General features: G+C 42.7%; 1 protein-coding gene across 1 annotated transcript in view; it reads right to left on the bottom strand.

Annotated features, from left to right (window-relative positions):
* The window catches only part of roraa (RAR-related orphan receptor A, paralog a), a gene marked incomplete at its 5' end in the record, with an annotated part of 172,500 nt that overhangs the window by 53,675 nt on the left and 95,095 nt on the right, over positions 1-23,730 (bottom strand). The window contains one exon of the mRNA XM_083917276.1: positions 2,071-2,100. Coding sequence (XP_083773402.1) covers positions 2,071-2,100 — 30 coding nt within the window. The remainder of the gene's footprint in view (positions 1-2,070; positions 2,101-23,730) is intronic.

Raw genomic sequence — 23,730 nt, 5'->3', positions numbered from 1 at the left:
AGAGAGAGAGAGAGAGAGAAGAGATGTACTTCAGGCCTTGTAACAGCCAGAATGGGGAGAGGACACCACAGTCATTGGCACGATAAAAGTATCTGTTTTCATCTAGAATACTTCACCTTATGATTGCTCGATGATTAGTCCAGTCTGATGGAGAGGACATGGGAGGAGAGGAGAGAGAGGAGAGGAGAGGATAGGAGAGGAGCAAAAAGGAGGCTGCCAGTGAACAGCTGCCCCTGTAATTTATATTGATGAGGGGACTGGCATGGCAGGGAGCTTCCAGCAGTTTGATCACTCAGGCAGAGTGGGGAGTTAGTCAGAGACACAGCCCATCCCTGTGGTCTGAGTTGGACTAGGAAAACCTCCTAAAACACACACCCACTTGCACACACACACAAACACACACACACACACATACACATACAACTGTCAAGCTCACATTACGAGTGGCAGTGTGGACTGGCCCTGTGGGGATGCCAATGTTTTCACTCTGAGAACAGAAATAGATCTACAGCCTGACTATAATCATGTAGGGCAGAGCGATCTCCCTCATTATTACTCCACTAGCCATATAATCACCAGGCTTCTCCAAGAAAGACCTCCCCTCCATATTCTCAATGACCATTAACTGGCCCTTGAACTTCTTCCTTTGCACACAGCTCTGACGAGGTTCTACAGCCGCTTCCTGTCTGTGAGGCACAGCAATCAACTACTTGTTAAAGGGGCTTTACTTTGATTTCCTCACATGGACAAGATTTGAATATTTCTCACTGATATGAGACAGCGTAGTCCAGTCTCTGCCCAGGGCTTTGAACCCAAGACTTCTAAATCATGCTCTTTGATTTGAGCCCCCTTCCGGTGTAGAGGTGCTTAGCGCCGCACTAATTAAAATAGCGGGGCGGCGGATGGTGGGTCAAAGCTTTTCTGTTCTACCTTGAAGATATCCTGACACAAACACAGACATGCACACACGCAAACGCACACACACGCACACACACACACACACACAAAAGAAAACCACAGACCCTCAAGACAAGCAAATAGCTTAACACACAATCGTGCTGCTGTTTTGACGGGGCTGTTTGAGTAAGGTAGAGCTGCCTAGCATAGAAGATCATATCCTTTGCCCTGCTGTCTGATGTAAGAAAAAGCTAGGGTGTTTTACAGGGCGAGATGCAGCCTCTCACAATCTGAAACACTACGGCCGCTCTCACAGAAAAGCCCTCTGGTCTTCCCTCTCCACAAGTTTCATCAGAGTGATCAGAGGCAAAGGATAGCCTTCGGGGCTAGTTTCTTCCGTTCACACAGTGGGGTACGAACACACACGCACAGATGTACACACATACACAGACACACTGCAGCACACTACACAAAAGCGTTTTACATGCCTTTTCAATTGCACTTCACACGTGTCAAAATACAGTACAAATCTCTTGGAAATCATTGATTTCTACAGGTTTGACTGTTCATCAATTCTTCATGAGCACAACTGAAATTGAAAAGGCAATGCAGCCTGTGTACGATTGTTGTAGCGCACAAGAAGTCTTGCATCTCACATGTAAGACGTGTCACTGTGTCTGTCTTTCAGTGATATGATCTGTACTTGAAAAATACAAACTCTCGGTAGTTAATGCAGCCTCAGAGGTTGCAAACCACCACACAACACCACATCCGCATTGTTCAGCTGCAAGCCCTTGCAAAAGACAAAGATGTGCTTCAGCACACTATCTGCTTCAACTGTGCATGATTATCAAACACTCACGTCAAGACTGCATAGCATTTTAATTTCCTCTCTTGGGTTATAATCATATTCAGAGATATACAAAACAGTGAAAGTGTATGGCACGGATCTAATTGAAGGTATTACTTTATTACAATGCTAGTCAGGCAACAAAATGTATATAGAAACTGATGAAAGAGGAGTCAACAGAGACAAACAAGATGATCTTATGATCTCTACTGTATATGCAGCACTGAGCATTTGTTTTTCCCCCTACATCAAGGCTGTGTAGAATTTGTCTTAGAAATAAATGACACAACAAAAAAAATCTTTAAAAAAATCTTTATACTCACAGGTATGTGTCTTCTTTGTTACTGATATACCTGCAAAGAGAAAACAAACCATGAAAAAAACATAAAGGAAACAACTGTCACATACCCAGCACACACATTTTACATGGAGCTCTGCTTATAGCTAACTGATGGTGATGATGGGGATGAAGAGTTAGACCCTGCAGTCCAACAGACTGTCACCGTCCAAGGTCACTAAGATGGCAGGCTCAGGGCAATTATGAGTGCAGGCTGGTGTCTGACCTACGGCCATGCTACATCAACATCTATGACAAGGTGGTTGAAACTATCCTCTGCGGGCAATGAATGGAAAAGTATACTAAAACAAACAACATTTGGAATGCTAATGTGTGGAGCAGCCACACTGATTGGGCCTGAGCACATGACTAAGCCTGTGGCCCAGAGCAGGATGGAGGCACTTTGACCCGAATGTTAGTTAGTTAAACCTTTATTCAAAGATAAATTGAGATTGAGATTAGGACCTCACTTCAAAGAGAAACTGTGTACAAAAACATTTAAAGTTGCTGGTGCCATATACTATAATCTAAATGTGCATTAAAAGGTGGAGTGGCAGATAAAACATATAAATCATATACTGTCAGAATGAAAGAGGACCCAAAACAGAACCTTGTATAACACAGTTATGAACTTTTAGAGCATTTGATTTTGTACCACTACATACAACAGCTTCATTATTTCCGGACACACAGTCATAAAACCAGTTAATTAAAAACGCCACCACTTGTCTCCAGAAATGCCTGTGGTTGAGTCCACCAAGAAGTTCAATATTTTAGCCAAGCAGGTAGTTTTGAATTTGGACAGTAGTCATTTTAATCAGTGAGACAAACTTGTGTACATGGGGAATTATACTGGATAAAAACATATTGAGCAGTTTACATGCACACCAGTAACCCAAACCCTCAAACCGGATCATTCCCTTACCCCGGTTAAGGGAATGATCCGATTATTGAAGTTCCCCCAGTATACATAAGCAGGGGTTAAATGGAAAAGTGACGGAGTAACTCTACCTCCGGCACAGTAGGTGGTGCTCCGTCAACATACAGCTGGTCTGAATACAGCTTTTTTTCCCGGTTCACCGTTGTCAAAATCACAAACGAACAACTTTTCTTAACATAATTACGACGGAAATGGATTATCTTGGTAGTGATGTTACTTGGCGTTGCGAAGTCCTCCCTCAGGTTACAGGTAACACTCTATTATTGCTGTTTTTTTCACGTTGTTTTTGGCGCTGTTGCTTCCTGGTTTATTCTATTTCTGGGTCTAAAGCTATTGCCGCGGATTTGCGAGCATGCGCAGATGAGAAACCTGATAATAATCCGAGAATGCTGTTTACATGAATTCTCTAGGTCATGAAGTTCTCTAGGTCATGTTAACCGGGGTATGAGAACCCCGATTTTACCCGTGTTTAGATGGTACTTAAGAAACCGGGGTATGCTCTTAACCCGGAAATAAACAGGTTTTTAAACTGCATGTAAACGCACTTATTGACTTATCTATCTTATCTTTAGACTTCCCATAATTTACACTCAGTTTATTATTGTAAACCTCATACTGAAATTCAGATGTGAGAGAATGAACAAACCATCAAGAGATACAAATCCTGAACAGTGGATTCCCAAACTGCTTATCAAAAAAGTGGCTAGTCTGACCAGTGTGAGTCAGACCTGGCTGAGGTGGAGCTCGGCTGCCACTGCTTATGTCGCTCTCCCTTGCCCCTTCGGGTGTCAACTCATCGAGTGAGCCACTTCGGCTCTTGCTGTGGCTCCGGCTGTTTCTCCCGTCTGCAACATTGGTCTAATGCCCCAGGAGCCTGACGCGGACGAGCACACAGCCAGCCGTGGTCCCCAGCGGCCCACTGGATGCTCATGCTTTGTGGGGCGATAGCACACTAATAGATCCCACTTGTCATGCGGAAGGAATGGCTAATTTTTCTCCAGCTTGCATTTGAAACTCAGGGGACGGCGAGCTGACATGATTCAATAACTCTCTGTGAAAAAGGAGTCTGGCCGGAGATAACAATGTTTCAGACACGTTTGAGGGGAAACAAGTCAAAGAGCAACGAGGGGGAAAACAAATAAGCCCTTCAGCCTCCTATAGACACACACACAGAAACACATAACTAATATCAACTCCACTGAGCAGAAAGAGGGAAAACAGTCACCTAGGGGCCAGCAGTCTGGGATGAAGCTCATTGTTCTAGTGCTCAGGGCAGAACGCTTCTGTACTGTCCAACTCTGACATTATGCAAGGAGAAAATAAACAGTAATCCAGTCTTAATTCTACACTTCAATCAAATGACATGGAGGCCAGCAAGAGCCGATGGTCCATTAAAGAGCAGTGGTCTCAAGGTGCTGCAACACAAGGCAGCTGTAAAATCCCATAGTAAGCAGTTAACTGGCTCCTTGCCTTGATGGGTAAGACAACCGCTTAGACCATAAGGAACATAGCTGGTGTGCTTAGTGGAAACTGCATTAGAAAGAAATAGCAAATAAGTAGCTTTTTCCTGGCTTTTTGTCAAACCTTACACTAAAATTACAGACACATAAAGCAGACATTCAGACTACTTAAGGGCAGTCTGGGAGCACTTTAAATGTGCATAACATACAGAAGGTGCAAAAGGTGAAAGAGGATTAAAAATTGCAGCCTGTTGCCGGTGTTTTCTTCTCACTGATCACAGAGCTTTAAGTTATAACCAAAAGATTGCTTTGCAAAATGTTTATGACAGAGGAAGTGAAAGATACACAGGTCTGTGTGAGAGTGTGCGTAAAGTATATATGTGTGCTTTCGCCCAAGGTTAGCCACACAGACCACACTGATAATGCTCAGGAGATGTTATGCTCTAACTGGCTCCTGAAGAAGAAACTATTCATCTGGCACTGTGACGGCTCATGTTTATAATCCCCAGATGTACTCTACATCAAAGTTGCAGTAATGAACGAACATTACCTATAATTTCCTACAGGTTGAGCTGACCATACATTTGATTTGATGATTTTTTTTTTTTTATCATAGTGTAATTCTAGTAATAATTAAACGTCTGTTGCCACACTGCATTGAACAGGCTAAATCTAAATGCTCCATGGGGTCAAGTCTATTTAGGGAGAGATATTTACTGTAAAGGTACCCTGGGGTATTTTCTGTATAAACAAACACAGTTTTGTTTTCTGAAATTTGGATTTTTCTCACTGAGTATTGTGTGTATCCTTAGGGCCTAAGATATTTACTAGTGCATGAAAATTAGCAAATTAATTTTGAAACCTACATTGTTTAAATAATCCAGCAGTCCCCTACTTTCTCTCTTTCTTTGCCCACATTGCTACCTGTTGTGGTGTGTCAATATGTAGCAATACCCTCTGCAGTCAGCATAAATAAGTTCCACATCACCACCATGCTTGTGGCATGCATGTACGGTATGTCTGATGTGTGTGCTACAAGGAACAGATAAACAGTTCTTTTCTCTACAGTGCCCCTAGTAATCAAAACCTCCACAGCATACCTTTAACAGATGTGTTGTTAAGTCAATAAAACCAAATGTACAGAACGAGATCAAATATACCATATATATATAAATCAGAAACTCCAGAGAGAAACACAGAAACAGCTAATGTAGCCAGAGCTTGCAGGTGTGTATGTATGTGTAATACGGGGCCTCACTTAATACTGTCTGTCTTCCATCCACTGCACCCTAAACATCTAATAATATAAAAATAAGAATAAATAAATAAATAGTCTCGTCATTAATATGTTCTAAGATACAGAGAGAAAACAAATTCAATCTTTTTCCTGCAAAGGCTCATTTGGCCTGTGGCAGGTTAGAGGAAGCAGGAGGGGTGGTTACTGGGCCCACTTCCTCCTCTATGTGTCATTCAGAGCCCTGTGATTGGAGGTGGCAAGGAGAAGGGGCCACAAAGCCAGTGAATGAGTCAGGCAGCGAGAAAGAAGGAGTTAGCTCTGGGCACTGACATTGGCAATGCCTGCCAGCTCATGTCTTCTCCACTGGATGGCAGGTTCAGAGGTTGGTGTGGAGGTGAAGCTCTCCTTGGCTGACAAACAGGCTGCTATAAACATGCTTGCAACTTGATGATCGCCATTTATGGACATCTTTGCACTTTGTGGGGATTATTCATATGAGTAATAATAAATGTAAAAGTGGAAAGAAAGAAAAAGTATGTTGTCTGTATGAGCAGCTGAATTCTAATTTCAGCATTACCATTTGTCACTATGCAAGGTGGGATAGTTGGCGTAGCTGTGTGGCCTTTGATCAATCATATTTTCCCTTGCATTGGTAAACAATTCAGCACATGTTCTCACGAGACTTCGCCTATGCTATAGAGGAAGAGAGGAACTGCACAGGCTGGACTGGAGGTTAACCTTCACCACATCTATCTGCAGGGGGGGCACACATCCTGTAAACATGCCACTTAGACAGGAGGAGAGTGAGTCTGGGTTTTGGCAGCCACGGTGCTGCAGCCGGCTGTGGAGCGCCGTGCCGTCGCAGGCGACTCAAAGTGACAGCGCTGTAATGAAGTCTGAGGCGCATGGCAGGCTGTACGTCATAATTTCAGGTTCCTTAAAGCCTGACAGGGAATGATTATCATGGATGGTTATTGTCACCCTGCCTCCCTGGGAGACGAGGCGTGCTCTGGGGTTGTTGCACCGTGACATTCAAAGTTACAGTCTCCTTCATATAATGGAGCTGTCCTCTCAGCGCGCTAATGGGAGCGATCCATTTAACCTGTGCCAGAAACACACAGACGAGGAAGTTCCTAATGCGAGGCCTCTCCCGTGGGGACGTCACACTCCCCCCCTGGCTGCTCCCTTCCTGCTGCTTGATTCATTGACTGGCGCTCCTCACTTATCCTCATTCACTGTTCAGTCTGGGGAGACAGGGAGACTCGCTTCCTGCCGCCTGCTCCACATGCCACTACTGCACGCCCACCGCACACAAGGACACAGCCAGTGCAACAGACCAAGCTGCAGGAAGAGCCAGTGAAGACCCAGGGAGGGACGGGCTGGACACCTACTGGAATTACGGGTCAATACCACAGGCCTTGGGAATGCTCGCAGTACACACTCTCTACAAGGCCTCTAAGACAGAAAACACATCAGACAATAATGAGAAGGTTTGGTTATTGTCTTGACTTATTTTCTTAATGACAGCAGTTGTGCGGGGCTGTTAATTGTAGGCAACTCCTGAGGTTGCTGGTTAATGATGTTGCCTAAGCCACGGTCATCTTAAGAATGATAGATGTAGCCATATTCAGTAGTCCATCTTTTGACTGCTGCCTCCTGCCCATCTGACAAATTGCTGCTACATTCCTAAGAGAAAATAATTAGCAACAATAAATGTGTTTCTCTTCTTAGCCATCATAAAGCTAAAAAAAGCAACAAGTTTTGCTATGATATATGGTGCAGAGATTTAACATAATACAAATGTTTGCTTGCTTGAAACTAGAATAGGTAGGTGACTTGTTTGACTTCTTTGGAAATTCATATATTTATTTTAAAACATATCAGTAATGGAGAAGGTCAGGGAGTATAAAGCACAGCTAAGGTACAAAGATATGATGCAAGGTTGCACTTGCACTAATGATCATCTCATCAAAAGTCATGAAAAAATAGGGATGAGCTGATTCAAAAACCTATGTTCCGCTCTAACTTTGGCAGTCTTTGTGAAGGCCAAGTTTCATACACAAAGTCATTTAAACAATCCTCCCTTTTGCAGTGACACACTTAGCTGTATTAGCTATTATACTGCTATATACTATACATGCAAAAATGTAATGATTAAAAAAGCACAATGGTTCTAATCAGCTGCCCCCTTATAAACTAAAACACTTAATCCATGGAGAGGCCAACTCTCTTGAGAGGCTCAAGAGAAAAATGACTTCTCTGTCTCCAGGCGCTGTTATTTCTGGTCATTTCTAATTGGTTTTAACTAAAAGCAACCACTCCGAGACTCCACAGGTTACTCCAATGCATCGCTATGGAATTGTCTGCAAATAGAAGATATACATCCAAATTAGTTTTAGAGGACACCACAATTGTCTTTCAGAAGACGAAAGGAGAAAGGTCAGAAAAAAATAAAAGCATACATGCCTAACTGAGAATCTCCCAACGGAGAAGCCATGTTACAAGGGTGACCCTGAGATCAGAGGAGCCTCGGCTGTCTTGAGGTAACATGTCACACGCACCTAACCCCCTACAAATGTCTCCCAGGCTTCATGTTCAACATCTCCTGATTCAGTTCTGCATTGCTGGGCCTCCAAGTCTCCAGGTGAGTCCTCAGTGCTGTTTGGTGGCTCGTGAATTATACATTGCAGCAGAGGAATTGACGTGGCCCAGGAGGGCCGAGAAACAGCAGGCATGGCTGGGAGGCAGATTGAAGACTCTGACGGAATTTTAATTGTACCGCAGGGAACGCTGCGATAAGTGCTATTGTTATTGGTAAGACACTGCAGCACAGGTTCACTTAGCTGAGAGCTTAAAAAAAATGACAAGATCCTAAAAACGACTCTGTTGTTCAAGACCTAAGGTTCTATAACACGGCTCCAACAGCCCTATTGTTGATGACTATTCTATGGAGTATGGTTCATATCACTGCCGTACTAATATTTATCATTGCACTCTCTGTGCTCAGTATTTATCTACAACCTGCTCAGAGGTCCAGTTAAGTTCAGCTACCGTATGACCAAGGAATAAAAATTCAGGAAGCATACAAACTAAAAAAAAGAAGAAGAAAGGACTCAATCAGAAACCACTGAGGTATTCCATTTAGTTGTTTTTTTGTGTTACTCAGTACTGCAGGTGGAAAGCCAAAACGTTAGGGTTTCTGCTGCTGATGTTCCTCACTCTGATCCTGGCTCTGGCCGTGCTATACAGTAATTCTCCTCTGAGTGTGAGCTGGTCCCGAGGGGCCTGATGAATGCAGGAAGGCCCAGGGCACTGGTCAAAGTGAGGCCAGGGGCACAGGCAGGCCTCTGTGTACTCTCAGCGCTGGCAGTTCCCAGCCCAGCAGTAATCTTCCAATGATCCAGCCTCAACCACACATGAAACCCAATAGCCTTTCAGCCAGCACCATAAATAAAGACAAACCACATTCAGCAGACCACCCTGGCTTACTTTACTATTATGGAGCTACACTGAACAGCAGTCTGAATATGCCACCACAGGCTGTGTTTACACATTTATATATAAAGGTATTAACTATGGAAGTGCAATGGACACGCTGTCCGGTGACTGTTTATTACAAGTGGTGAAATTACATAAAACCATCATAGAGGCCCTTCTGTATTTTCTTATTTACAGAATGTAAACATAAAAATACATCATAATTCTCATTATTAAAATAAAGGTTAGAGGTTGCTTTGCCTCTCTAGTAGTCAACAGGAATGTTCCCCAGTGACAACACTTGTGAATCTCTCACATATTACAATATATTAGCCCTACACAAGTTGAAATCTAAAGAGGGAATACAATTACCTGCAGCTCCTGAGGCACACACTCCAGTTATGCACAATAATAGGTTGTAAGAGTATTATAATCGGCCATTAGAGATGTGCCCCTATGGGCTAACCTATTCAGAATTGATTAAATATTCACAATACGCAGCACACTGGAATTAAATAAAGAGAATCTCATATCCACAATTTGCTTGAAAATTGCTGGTATTAACTTTTTTGTTTTTGTCTATCTTCTGTTTCTATGCATTGTTGCAAGGGATGAGTCACAGGCCATCTACTTCAGGAAACCACAGCGGAAAGCAGCTTTTGCCAAAAGGTAAATGTCATTTTAACAGATGAAGTGTTGTTTAATGTTTGTTTATTCAACTCCCCTGCCTGAGCTTGGTATGCATTTCATATCATCTCAAGAAAAGCAGTTAAAAAGATGGGATTAGAACATGTGAGTTGATATGAGCTCTGACAGTTAGTGACAATCTGTTACCAGAGCTGTCCAGGTCTGTCAATAGACTGTACACACAAGCCTACTTGTATAATCACCTAGGGGTGGGGGTAGGGGGGACCAAAGCTTTGATGACAAACTAAGCTAATATCAGCTCTGTAAAGGCTGACTCAGAAATATATTGGAACCCTTTTATTACCATCACTCATTCAGTCTCAGTTCTCGTCCAGCAGCAAGCACTTGTCTAATGAACAAGGGTCTATGGGGAAGGATCACTCTGTGCGTGTGTGTTGGAAGTCAAGGTCCCACAACAGTGGACTCGTGGCTCTGCTGATAAGGACTTGGCTGTAATTGCTCAAAAGGGAGGGAACTGCAGCCCCATTAGGTCTGGTCTTAGCACTTGCCAATAAGCCAAACTGCCCCTCTGAAGCCTCCGATGTAATGAAAACTTCCTCTGAGATGAATTACATGTCTGTCAATCCACTAATTAATATCATGGACTTGTCTTTTTGGCTTCTCCAAGTAACAAACTGAGTCCAAAGAACGGTATTTCTGAGCTTTGGAAGACATAAAGGAAGGAAAAGCAGAGGCAAACTAGCGAGAGCGCTGCTACTGTAATTCACTGCAGTCATGGTCGGCACTTAGTGCAGCATCTATTTTTCATGTATTTCATAATTAAAACCTGCGAGTTCTGTAAGCCCTCCATGCTCCATACAGATCAAAGGTAGTCCTATTAGCAGGGAGTTCATCAGTGAAGCCACTCTACCATTTCCAGGCAACAGAGCCATGCTTAAAGCACAAATACCCCGTAATTACACAAGTCTGATAACGGGACAGCCATGGAGCTGGACTATGATTAATAGAACACAGATCACAGTTTCCTCCATTTCAAAGCTAACACAACAGAGGACTCTACACGCGAGGATAACCAATGCATTGCAGATAAAGAGGTTGATAAAAGACTGAATACATATTTCACACATCGCCTCTTGTGGTGCAGGTGAAGTGTGATTCAGTTTGTTGCCTTCTCCTTCCCCACTGCATTCTCTATGTAAATGTAATCGGAGGATAACACAGGATAAAACTCTGCAGAGCAGAGACGTGATGCCTCACTTCTGCATGGATAGAGGGGTACAAACCTACCTCACATGGGGTAATTAACACACTGAGCTGGTGCATTATTTATTTAGCCCATTGACTTTTGGGTAACTTGATGGAAGGCGTCCTGTCTTTCCAACAAGACTGTAAGTAGAAAGCTTATAAATGCTGTTGTTAAATACAACAGTATAAATATATATACAGTGTACCATATATATATATATATATATATATATATATATATATATATATATATATATATATATATATATATATATACATATATATACATATGTAACCCTTAATAGTACATCAGGTAAGACTTATACCCCATAGAGTATTACCATGATTAATTCAAATTATATATTGTGTCTTAGTGAATTGTAAGTTTGTGCTGTGCAGTGGTAGAGGACTCACTGAGAGCCTGTTCTTAAGTAAAAAATAGCAACACCACAGTGTATAAATACTCTGTTACATTAAACAGTAGAGTAGAAGTATAAAGTAGCATAACATTTGAACAGTCAAGTTAAGTACCACAGAATGGTGCTTAGAATTCGATCAAAATCGATCAAACTCATACAGGGATTAAAAATGTATCAATTTATATCTATAAACACTGCCCAGTGCCTACTGTATCTTGCTGCTACCAAGCTTCCTGCTGTCAAAGGGGTTATTCTTATTCCATTGCATAATAATGTCAGAGGAAGAACTTGGGGTGAAGTCATATGAAAGGGGAACTATAATTAGCCATACTAGCATTCACACACTCATGGGCATTGCAGTTGAGTTGTTTATGTTTTTTTACTGAAAGCATAACAAATCTCCACTCCAGAGTGGTATTTAACGGTAGGGAGCAAACCACTGAACTTCCTTCAGGCTCATGAGGTCAGTTACAGTTCACAGTACAATGGCCTCACACTAACAACTGGAACAAGGTAACAGGAAGGGCCAGTGGTTTATCAAGTAGGAAGATGACAATCCGAATATACACTCCCAATGTTAAATGATAAAAAAAAGGGCAATTGTCCAGGAGGCACAGCAAGATAACACATCCTACAGCCCAGCTAGGTTACAGAGAGGACAGACAGAGGGCAGGAATTTTGCACTTTACACAGGGGAAACATCCCATCAGCATCAGAGATCACAATGCTGGCCTATAACAAAGGCAGTTCTGACCTTCCCTGTGGTGTTCAGAAACACTGTGCTACTACTGCTCATTCTGATAAATGTTGTTTTTTGAAATCTACATTACATGGTATTTTATACAACTATCAACATTGTGATGTAGAAGGCCATACATATAGTATGAAGAGCATACAGGATACACAAATGGCCCAATATGCATTTCAGACATCCACAACATATGCACAGACATTCCACTGACACTCACAAACAAGTCAAGAGGGGTCTGAGGTTGAGGTTTAGAGTGTATCAATACACAGCCACAGCCATACATTCTCAGCAATATGAAAGCTTGCAGCCGTGGCCAGCAGTAATAATTAATAGCATAGTCTATAAGCATTCCATTAGGTGCAAGCAGCTGTCATAAACATCTTAATTAATTTACAAAGCAAGCAACTAGGGAATTATGGCGACGTAAAAATCTGCTTCCCTCTGCCGCTCCATAGCACTGGAACAGATCGGGCTTTTAAATTTTTAAACATGCCTTTCATGTTCTCTAGAGCACTAAAAAGCCTTTGAACAGTCAGCTTGTTAGGAGATGCACCTAGCAGCCCAATACCTACGGGTCGTCTTGCTATTCTTTTCATACAGCGACAAGAGGTTTCGGGCTTCTCTCTGCTGCTCTTTGCGGCTTGACTCAAGGAATCTCTCTCTTCCTGTACGGCATATGCCCTCCCTCGTATTTTCTTCGTCACTGTGACATAACTGCAGCTGTGTTTTTCTGTCAAACACTCCATCTGAGCTGTCTCTGTCCTTCTTTCTCGGTTTGCCTATGTTTCTATCGGGTTTTTTGGGACAAAGACGACAAACATTTACAGTGACTCCTTAAGTCACAGTTACAATTTAATAGCAGAAGCGTTAAAAAAGGCTTTCGGACCCAAAACAAAAAACTCCCAGTGTGTGCCTTATGTAAGAGCAACATCCTCCTGAGGATACTGGATGGTGCAGCTTACAGTGGCAAAAGAACCAAGTTGCCAGCCTTTCACTGCACTGTAATCTGGGCAGTATAGCGCCACGGCAAGGGTCAGAGTGTTGTGGTTAAAACTGTCTCCCTTACCTGCTCTCACTCAGAGAGGGCAAGATTAAACTGGCCACTCCATTATAGGAAAAAGGCTTAAGAGCATTTCCACTTTCAGAGCTAGGATATCAGCAGCTTCTGACACTAAGCAGGGCTGACCCAACATTTTGGAGGGAGTTGAGTCGACGGCTTCTAGTGTCTCCCCAGCAATACAGTCTGGGCTGGAAATATATATTTTTTTCTAACCACTACAGTTTAAAAAAAGAACACTCTGAGACAACAGTATATGTGTGATTATTCTATAAAGAAACGCCTCCTGGTGCAGTTAAAAATATATATACACACACACAAACACACACACATATATATATTCACCATTTGTTATTATGAATCAATTTAACTATGCATAACATCTACAGTATGCCATTTACCAAGCAGTCATTGCATTTTAATGTGCCCCATTACTCTGATGATAGCCAGGCATCACATATCCCTTTTTCTCACTCCCATTCTAACCTGTCTCCCCATCTCTCTCCATTTCAGCCCATGCCATATTTGCTTAACCCAGCCAGTGTGACAGCACTCAATGCTAAAGCACTCCCAAGGCAGATGATCAAAGTCAGCAGTCAATTCACATTACAATGCATTGATTTGATGTTTCCTAACCTCCCAGGCCTTTCTCTAATGCTGCCAAGGACCTTCAGGATATTTCACAGTGTACCTCCTCTCCCAGCTTTTCTGTCTCCCTCTCTCTCTCTTTCTGCCTGTGTGTGTCTGTAACTGGAAATATGGTTGACAGAGATGTTTCTCTGGTCATGTATGTTTTAATGCAAACCACTTCACAACCACCTTCTTGTTACAATGTAATTATTGCCCTTCATTCACCTGCTGTTTCAAATATTGCTTTAGAGTAAATCGTCCCCTTGTTCTCATATACTTCACTTCGTTTGCTTCTCATCACTTATTCATTTGCAATTCTTTATTGAGTTGGCTTCTATGCTTTAGTGACTGCCATTTCCCTCTGAGGGGATGTTCAGAGCACTTCCATGTTTTATTCAATTATGAAAAGCTAATATGATGGAAAGGTGTGCGGTGCTCACTCATAACCATGCATTATTTCACACATATTTATTCTGCCTCTGTTGTTGGGGCCAGAGACTTGAACAAGCAGCCTAAACAGATGCATGATCTTTTGTTCCTGGCGTTGACCCCTGTGTGCAGGGTTAACAAGGGCCACAGACAGGAGGAGAGACAGAGAGTTGCCATATTCATGTATAACAATTGACTCTATTGCATCTGTCTTGCTTTTGGGGAGAAGAGAGTTACTTTTTTTTCCTCCACTCAGAGGTTGTCAAAATGCGTAAGCATCATGGCCATGGCACAGTGACACACTGACCTACAAGCAAAAAGGAGAACTTTGCCTGCCCTGACACACACACACACACACACACACACACACACACACACACACACACACACACACACACACACACACACACACACACACACACACACACACACACACACACACACACACACACACACACACACACACACACACACACACACACACACACACACACACACACACACACACACACACACACACACACACACACACACACACACACACACAGAGAAAGACCAAGAGAAGGAGGGAGAGTGTGAAAGAGAGAGAAATAAGAACTATTGATTTATGTAAGAGAGGCATTCCTTAAACAGCATTAGTCATCATGGTTGTGTGAAGCAAGCTGGCTCTTTAATTATTCCTCAGAAGCCAGACAAACTCAGCGCGGCGTGAAGAGCGCCTATTGATTTCTGCCTGGCAGATGGGACGTACTTACTTATAGCAATTCACAGACCGTGTGGATGATCAGAAAGACAGAGATGGCACTTACCTCCTATTCGATCTACAGAGCAACAAAAGAGCAACTGTTAAGACTGGCTATTAGACAGGTGGGGTCGACTCAAGTGTATGTCAGGTCAGACTACAGAGGTAAGAGAACCTGTTGTTTCACGGCGACTGTATCCGACAGGTTAGTGACACCTGTTGTGGCATATCATAGTCTGAGGTCCCACCAACTGAGAACAAGAGGAGATGGGCTTCATTTTGTGAAGCTGAGTGTAAAGAAAGGGTTAAATGAGACAATGATGATGGGACCATTGAGTTATATGGCTTGTGATTTGTGTTCTGATATATTCAGTAGGGCTGCAACTAACATTTTCATTGATTACTGTTTTATTAATTGGTTGATTAATTGTCTGAAAATGTCAAATGGTAATAAAAATGTCCCAAATTATGTCTTTAATTTCTTATATTGTCCAACCGACAGTCAAACACCTATAGATATTTCAATAATTACATAAAAAAGAGAAAATAATTAAATCACATTTGAGGATCCATCAAGCCATCATTACTTGATAAATGATACATTGATAATCTGAATTATTGATACATTTTCCGTCATTTGGCTAATCAGAACTATTGCACATTCTGAGTTTCTGTTTGGCTAGGCTCTTGTACGTTTGTGTACGTGTGTGTACGTGTGTGTGTGGGTGGGTGTGTGTCCACAGATGAGAGAGAAAGGAAGAAAGAGATGGAGTATGCCATGTCTGCCCAACACATATACATACAGGGAGTTCTTTACCCAAAAGACCAGCTTTGAAGAACAAGAAGGATATTTAGAAGACATAATCAAACGGAACTGTAAGAACATATATTTAACATTGTGTTGTTGGCTCTCTGATAATGTACACTAAATCTGCTGTAGGATATCAAAAGGCTCCAATTAAATAGCAAATAATCCATAACAACTACAAAAAGCACATAGAAAGCTTTATTATAAAAGTCCATCTGTCTTGCTAGTAGGCCCTTTTTGGCGCCGACTGCTCATCTTTTGTGAGGTCTGCTTTTTAAAGTGCCCCTCTATTGTTATTATTTTATGAGAGGGGCTGAACACAGAGCCAGAGCCTCGTCTGAGCTGTGAGAGAGAAGAGAGGGAGAATTCCCCTGCATGGCTACACAATACACAGACAGCACATTTAAAGATGTCATCCCCTAACTAGAGAACAGTCAGTGAGGTGAACCCACTAACCCCATGTCTTCACCATGTCTAGCCAGGCTGCTCTTGAAACCCCGGTTAAAAATGCATTTGTTGTAGCTGATGTTTAGGGCAGACCATGCTTGGGCATGGCAGGCGGGCTAGTGGGCTCACATGTGCCGCTCAGAACCCTGGTTAGTGAAATGCCACTACTGTACGCCTCATCACCGCTGCTTCCCCTGCACTTACATAATTTACACAAGCAAAGGGAGGGGAGGACAGCAGGGGTTGGTGTGTGTGTGTGTGTGTGTGTGTGTGTGTGTGGGGGGGGGGTCGGTGGAGGGGGTGCTGAGCTACGGGGAGCTCAAGTCCAATTGCGTTTGGCCGTGTGGAGAGACAAACACTGCAGTATGAGGGGAGCTCATGCCACAGCGGGCTTTGATGACTACATGCTGAGACGCCCCATACGACATGCTGATAGACAGCAGAAAGACCCCACCCCTCCTTTGCATTTACGAAGCCAAGCGGAATGGAGACGCAACAGGAACAAGGCAGAGAGTCTGAGCACATTAGAGGTGCACTGATCCAAGACCTTGGCATGGTTATTTATTAATCAGCTGAGCTTAGCTAACTGCCTGCTTAGATGAACAGCACAAGCTTGTGGTGCACTGCAACATCAGTCCCAAGACGGCAAAACTGACATAATGCAACTTAAAATCTATGATGCATTAAGTTCAGATAAAGCTGTTTGCTACTGCAGTTTTAAATTTCCTAATATTTCCATGTATGTATCACATTTCTATTAATGATCACAGAGAGTGTTAAGTTAATGCAATTTAACACGGGGAACAAACAATCTAAAGTTTAGCACTGTGAATCTGTTTGTGCCTATTTGGCTGCAAAACAAAACATAAGTATGTGATCCAAAGTAAATACTGTCAGAGTGTACAGCAAACAAAGAATGTTTGCCCATTTGCACGTTATTCATCTCCGAGGGAGAAGTCAGTGATGAGTAACAGCATGGCGATGTTGTCAGTGGATACACTAACATACACAAAATCATCGCTTTCATGCTGAACTTTTGGAGTTCACTTGCACCACAACACCATGCGCTGACAATGTTTTTTTTGGTGCCAATTTCAACACCTCACAGTTGGGGTGTCAGCACATTGGAAAAGGTGTTGAGAAACATATCCTTTTAACTGAGAAGAAATATCTCTTGGAGGAAAAAAGAAAAGAAAAGAAAAACAGAATGGGATGCAATTCTCCAGAGTGAATCCCCCTCATGTCTCTTCCACTGTTTCTTTGGCAGGCCGGGTAATACACAGGAAAGCACTGGCACACAACACTCTCTCTACCTGAACACAAAGGGAAACATCTCAGCCTGGGGTTTGGGCTTCAGAGACTAATAGGAGGCTTGCACATCACCACAGGGAAAATGAGTGTTAGACCCTCCATTGGCTTATACTGTTGATGCAAGCTTTACAGAACGAAGTGTTTTTGCTAAGTTCCTTATTACTTCAGGAGTCATTTAAGAGGGTGCCATGAAGGAGTGATGGAGGCCTCTGAAACCATGTGGGGAACAGGCAGTAAACAGGAAAGGTACATAGAAAGTAGATGTGGTCATTACTAGGCACTTCCTTTCATCATTTCTGACACTACCTCACATACTCTCTCATTCTCCCAGACTTCTGCAGCACTGAGCTGAGGGAGCCTAAGCCTCTTGGACAGTTCATTTAGGATAATGCAATGATGAGAAATGGGGAGGGGGAGTCAGTGTGTGTGTGAGTGTGTGTGTGTGTGAGTGTGTGTGTGTGTGTGTGTGTGTGTGTGTGTGTGTGTGTGTGTGTGTGTGTGTGTGTGTGTGTGTGTGTGTGTGTGTGTGTGTGTGTGTGTGTGTGTGTGTGTGTGTGTGTGTGTGTGTGTGTGTGTGTGTGTGTGTGTGTGTGTGTGTGTGTGTGTGTATGCGTGTGTGCCAAATCATGTCTGATAAATGTATCTTCTCAAAATGTCTCCTCTGACTCAAAAGCATTTTAAGCGAGATGCAAAACACGTCAGCAAAGACAAGAACGATTATTTTCATAACCTGCTAAAACATAAAAAGGCAATCTAAAAGTGCAGACATATAATTATTTTATGAATTCAAACAACACAAAAAGGATATTTCAAAGAAATTTTCACATAGAAAAGATGGAACAGAAATTATCTAGGGGCTTTTTTTCCCCCTTTCTTCAGACTTCAGAAAAGAGAAATTTATTTCTGCCTTCATCTCTAAATTGGATGCAATTTATTGCCTCTCCAAAGCTCATTTTTCACTGGCTTGCAGGATCCATGGGCCATGGCAGGCAATGCGTATCTCCCCGCCTCCCCTGGCCTCGGGTGCTAATATGTGGAAACTGGCCTGGGGATATGGAGCCCAACCAATGGAAGAGGAGGCAGAGGGACAGAGGAGAGAATCAATCCCTAATCGCTGAGGAGTATGGAGTAGGAGGGGTAAAGAGGAAGTGAAAAAAACAACAACCAGGAGACAGAAAAGACAGAAAGCAGTGTGTTTACCAACAGACATTTGGGTGCTGTCAGCTGACTGCAAGAGCTCTGGGATGTCTGAGAGAGAAATGGGAGTTATATAACCAGGCTGTTAAAGCAGGAGGAGAGAGTGAGACAGACAGACAGACGGAGACAGAGAACGAGAGAGGGACTGGGGGGAAAAAAGCACTGCCATTTAAAGTGACAGGGACAACATTATCAAAGCAAAAGCAAACATGTACACTGTGGTGCCTGCACAGTCACCAGATAGAGGCAGGTGAGTGTCCAACGAGCAGAGATCTCTGGTGAGTAGTTAAAAATGCATGTGCCACACAGATGTGAACACAGGTCAGAGGTTTACATCCATCATGTACAGTATGCATTATCTTGGTGCAGGGTCTCATGTAAGCAATGCTTGCATGCCCCTGGAGCCACATGGTTGCGTGGTTACCTCTGTGCTTTTTTTGGCTTCATCCACCTCTATAGAAAGGAATCTCAGATAGTCCAAGCCGCACCACATGCCAACCCGCTAAGGCCACTAATAGCCTCTAAAAGTCCACTCAACCCTGCAATGCCCACCCATCGGTTACCATTAGCCTTGCACTTGAGCTGGACTCCATCAGTTTGGTATGGGGCACATTCTGTAACGTATTAAATAATCTAACAGTCTTATTTGTGGAGGATGCAAAATAGGAGCTTTATGTAAGAAATGTATTCTGTTGGACGCCACACACACACCGACACACACACACACACACACACACACACACACACACACACACACACACACACACACACACACACACACACACACACACACACACACACACACACACACACACACACACACACACACACACACACACACACACACACACACACGCACACACGCACACGCACACGCACACAGCCACACACACACACAGCCACAGCCACACATGAACATTAAGTACAGTTAGCTCAAGGTGCATTCTGTCCCGTGACCTTGCTGTTACACTTCCGCAGAGCAATGAATAACTATCGCATTTCTTTGGCTGACAGCTGACACCAAGAGGCCCAGGTGATATACGAGACATGACAAGTGATTCTAATTAAATGTAGAGCTTGTGGATGTAAAGTGGCAGGAAGGGAACAAATCCTGTCCAGGCAGCAAGCAGCAAAGCGGCATGCCTTGCTCCAAACGAGATGAGCCTGGCTGTCAGAGCTGCCTCAGCTGTCCTGTAAAACTGGGCCCAGCTCCCCAGGGGGACTGACAGGTTTCAGCTGGAGGGGAGAAGGCACACCGCAAACCTCCTACCCCTCCACAACAACAAACACATGACACACACAAACAGGCAGTTCTGATGCAAAGTAAAAGCCATGCGGACCATGTGCATTTGTCATATAACTGTGTACTAACAAGGTACAAAGCGTGGTCGTCTCTATCCTGATCCTAGATGAAGGCTGTCATATAGGTTCCAGTGTGATTCAGTGACTAAATAAAATAAAAAAAAACAAAGAAGAAAAACAGGCTACAATCAAAAAGAATCAATAGATACAGGAAGCAAGACACCTCTGTTGATGCTGCATCCCTCTTGTATTTTCACCATGACTGTATTCATCCAGCTCAGGTTGAGAACAAAGGACTAGACATGGTGAGAGATTTTTCACAGACTGCAGGTTTGTTTTTTTCCAGGACACGGCAGAGGACCCAATGGTACTCAAGGCAAACATGAGTGTGTCAGTATATGACACAGGACTGCACTTTACAGAGGACACTCAAAGGGCCGTCAGCTTCCCAATCAGACCCCCGGAGACAACCCTCACCAAATCAGTTAACCTCTGACCCATCTGGAACAACTTGGGGCCCAAGAGTCACGGTCAGCCCGCTGAAAGACAATGTTCATCACGCTCCTTTCGACTGACAGAAGCAGTCATGTTGGCTTGCGTCTGTCCACTCCGGAAAATGAAGAAACAGCAGTCTATCATGAGCCCATCTAATGCCAGCCAAGAATTTCTTTGATAATACAAAGACACGGCTCAGTGCTTCCTGTTCTCTCCAGCAAAAGGGCCTGACTTGATACATCTCGCCTACAACCTGTCGATTTTTACACTACAGCAATATAATATAATGTCTTCAGCATGACACTGAAAATTACTTAAAAATAAATTGCATTCAAATATATGCACTTTGTAGTTGTTGGTTGCTGAAATGTGTTTTTCCATTTCAATACTCCAGAAATATACTTCTCAAGCCTGGTACTCTCTCCTGCAGGTTATTCACCGTAATGATGTCATGAAATGAATATGGCAGATGCAAATACAAATGTCTGCACTGAAGGAGACAGGAAAAATATTTAATACAGATTTCAATTTGAGGTAATCATCACACTAATAAGTCATCAATACTTTAATGTATTACTGTATGCGTAGGATTGTATGTGATCAATGATGATAAATACTTAATTTAAACAAAATAAATGTCTCATAAACTGATATAAGGAGATAAAAAGTATACAAGTATAAAACAAGCAGTCATTAACCTCTCTGATCAATTAACCAATTAATCTATGAAAGCATATGCACTATGCAATTAGGCTTTACTGCATCTCATCATATATTTTGACATGTAAAAGCAGGAAATGTACAGAACAATTAATAGTGTCATTTTTTCTGCTATGAACAGCCACATGCCTAATGCCATGAAAAAAATGCATTGTGACATTACATGTCATGGTCACTGGACATTGTGGGGGAAAAATGTAATGAGACAGTTCAAGGTATTATTAAGTACCCTGAAGGAAATATTGAAGTAAGAGTTTGACATTTTGAGATATTAACTTATTTGCTTTCTTGTAGAGAAATAGATGAGTGCAGCCAGTTAGCTTATCTCAACAAAGCAAAGGCAAACAGCCATCCAGGCTCAGCCCAAAGGTGAAAAACTTAGACAGCTGCACCTCTAAGAGAAACAACCGTAAAAAAACTAACAAAAAAATCACATTTTTTTAGCTGTTTCCCACTGTTTCCAGAATGAATGCTAAGCTAATTTTCAAATTGCTTCATATTATAGAGTATAGATATGATACGAATATGAACTTACCCTCGGCAAGAAAGCAAATATGTGTATTTCCCCAAACTATTCCATAAAGTAACATACATGTAAAAAAAAAACCCACTGTGATTTTATATGGACAGCATCATGGCAGCTCAATGTAGAGCATTCCTAGGGATCAGAATACAATATGTTTAACTGAAGATAAAAAACCCTGAAATGAAATAAAAAATACATTTAAGTTGTTTTTGGAGAATAGAATCCAATCCTGTTTTTGTGTAGTCAAGTTAGTTGCCCCCTTTTATTTGCGACATCTGTCTTTTTCAGACGCTTGCTGCTTGGCCCCAGTCCATTTACTTTCTTCGACCCTCAGCAACACAGACCCTTCAGTTTGCCCCGCCCCCTGTCCATCCCACAATCCCTCTATTTTGGGTGTCTCACAAAGCCACTGATGTGATTAGAGAGGATGATGATTACAGTTACATAACAGAATCAAATTAATTTGTGACCTGAACACAGCAGTGGCAGCAGGAAATCACTCAAGCTCTCAAATCTCCATTTCTCTTGGTTGCTCCTGTGTTCCCTATCTTCACCCCAACATCCCTCTCCCTCCCCCTTCTCTGCTCCCGCTGCCCCCCTCCTAGAACACACAGACACACCCCTCTCTCCTCCCTGCCCCTCCCTCTAGTCAATTAAAGTCACATCGAGGGATTAAAAGGAAGTAGGTCAGTGGAGCATTGCTTGGGGAAAAAAATGCAACAAACCACGTCATAAGTCACTGTATCGACCTTGTGAAACACAGACCAAACTGCCGGCTTGTGATCTCATCCTGTCTCGACCAATGGCGGTCCTCATCACAGAAGCCAGGTTCGAATCCCGCACCTTGATTTCTCTGCAGCTCACAGGAAACCCCCCTGGAGGGCAGCCTAGGGAGCTGGGCTTTGGTGGCAGACACTTGATACCCTCTACAGAGTGCTTTGTCTCCAGTCCCCTGAACCGATCTTCTTCAAATGCAGGATTATAGAATTGCTACAGGCAATAAGAGCCCCATAGCTCCACTGTGAGCAGACAATGCCAATAGCCACCATGCAAGGCTGAAACAGTACACATGCTGTGACACTTTTATATCTCTTTCATACAGTGCATGCACATACAGTGACTGAATGAACATTCTGACCGGCTTTGACCCATTCATACTATGGCTTATCTCTACCTTTTGTTGTTTCAAATCTGCAACTCTATTAAATGATGCATTACTGATAAATAACATAAATAACAATTACTTACATTACATAGTGTAAATAGTAAATTAAGCAACAGGACCACAACACTGCATTTGCAAGTTTTATATTCAACTACAAATTGAGCATACTTTGTACTTTACTTTAGTTTTTATAAAACCAGCAGTTCTGGTCCTCAATGCATGAAAAAACACTGGTATGATCTTTTTCATGAAGGTTGTGCACTCTTTCTCTCTATTGTTTAAACATAAATAACATTAATTTATTCAATTACACTCCTTTATTATGAATGTCAATGTGGGTTTAACCTGCCTGACTGTTTCTGAAGGAAGAATAAGAAGTGGTCTCCACTGTGTGATGAAAACTCAGCAGGGGTGGCGAGCTGGGTACGACCTTGCTTGTGCTGTGCAATGACAGAGTGGTGCTGCTGTCAACATATTGTACTGCATTTGTCCAACTTAATCAGCCTCATATTCACTGCACACTATAGGGGAGTGAATAATGATGGGAAACAAAGTAACAAGCTTGTCATCGCTGCACGTTAACAAGTAAAATTATCTTAGCTAGTTCCACACTCACCAGCTGCGAATTACTTGACAAATA

Source organism: Echiichthys vipera, assembly GCF_963691815.1.
Source record: "Echiichthys vipera genome assembly, chromosome: 7".
Taxonomy (NCBI): domain Eukaryota; kingdom Metazoa; phylum Chordata; class Actinopteri; order Perciformes; family Trachinidae; genus Echiichthys; species Echiichthys vipera.
The sequence above is the reverse complement of the archived record's forward strand: the minus strand, read 5'-3'. Positions and strand labels throughout refer to the sequence as shown.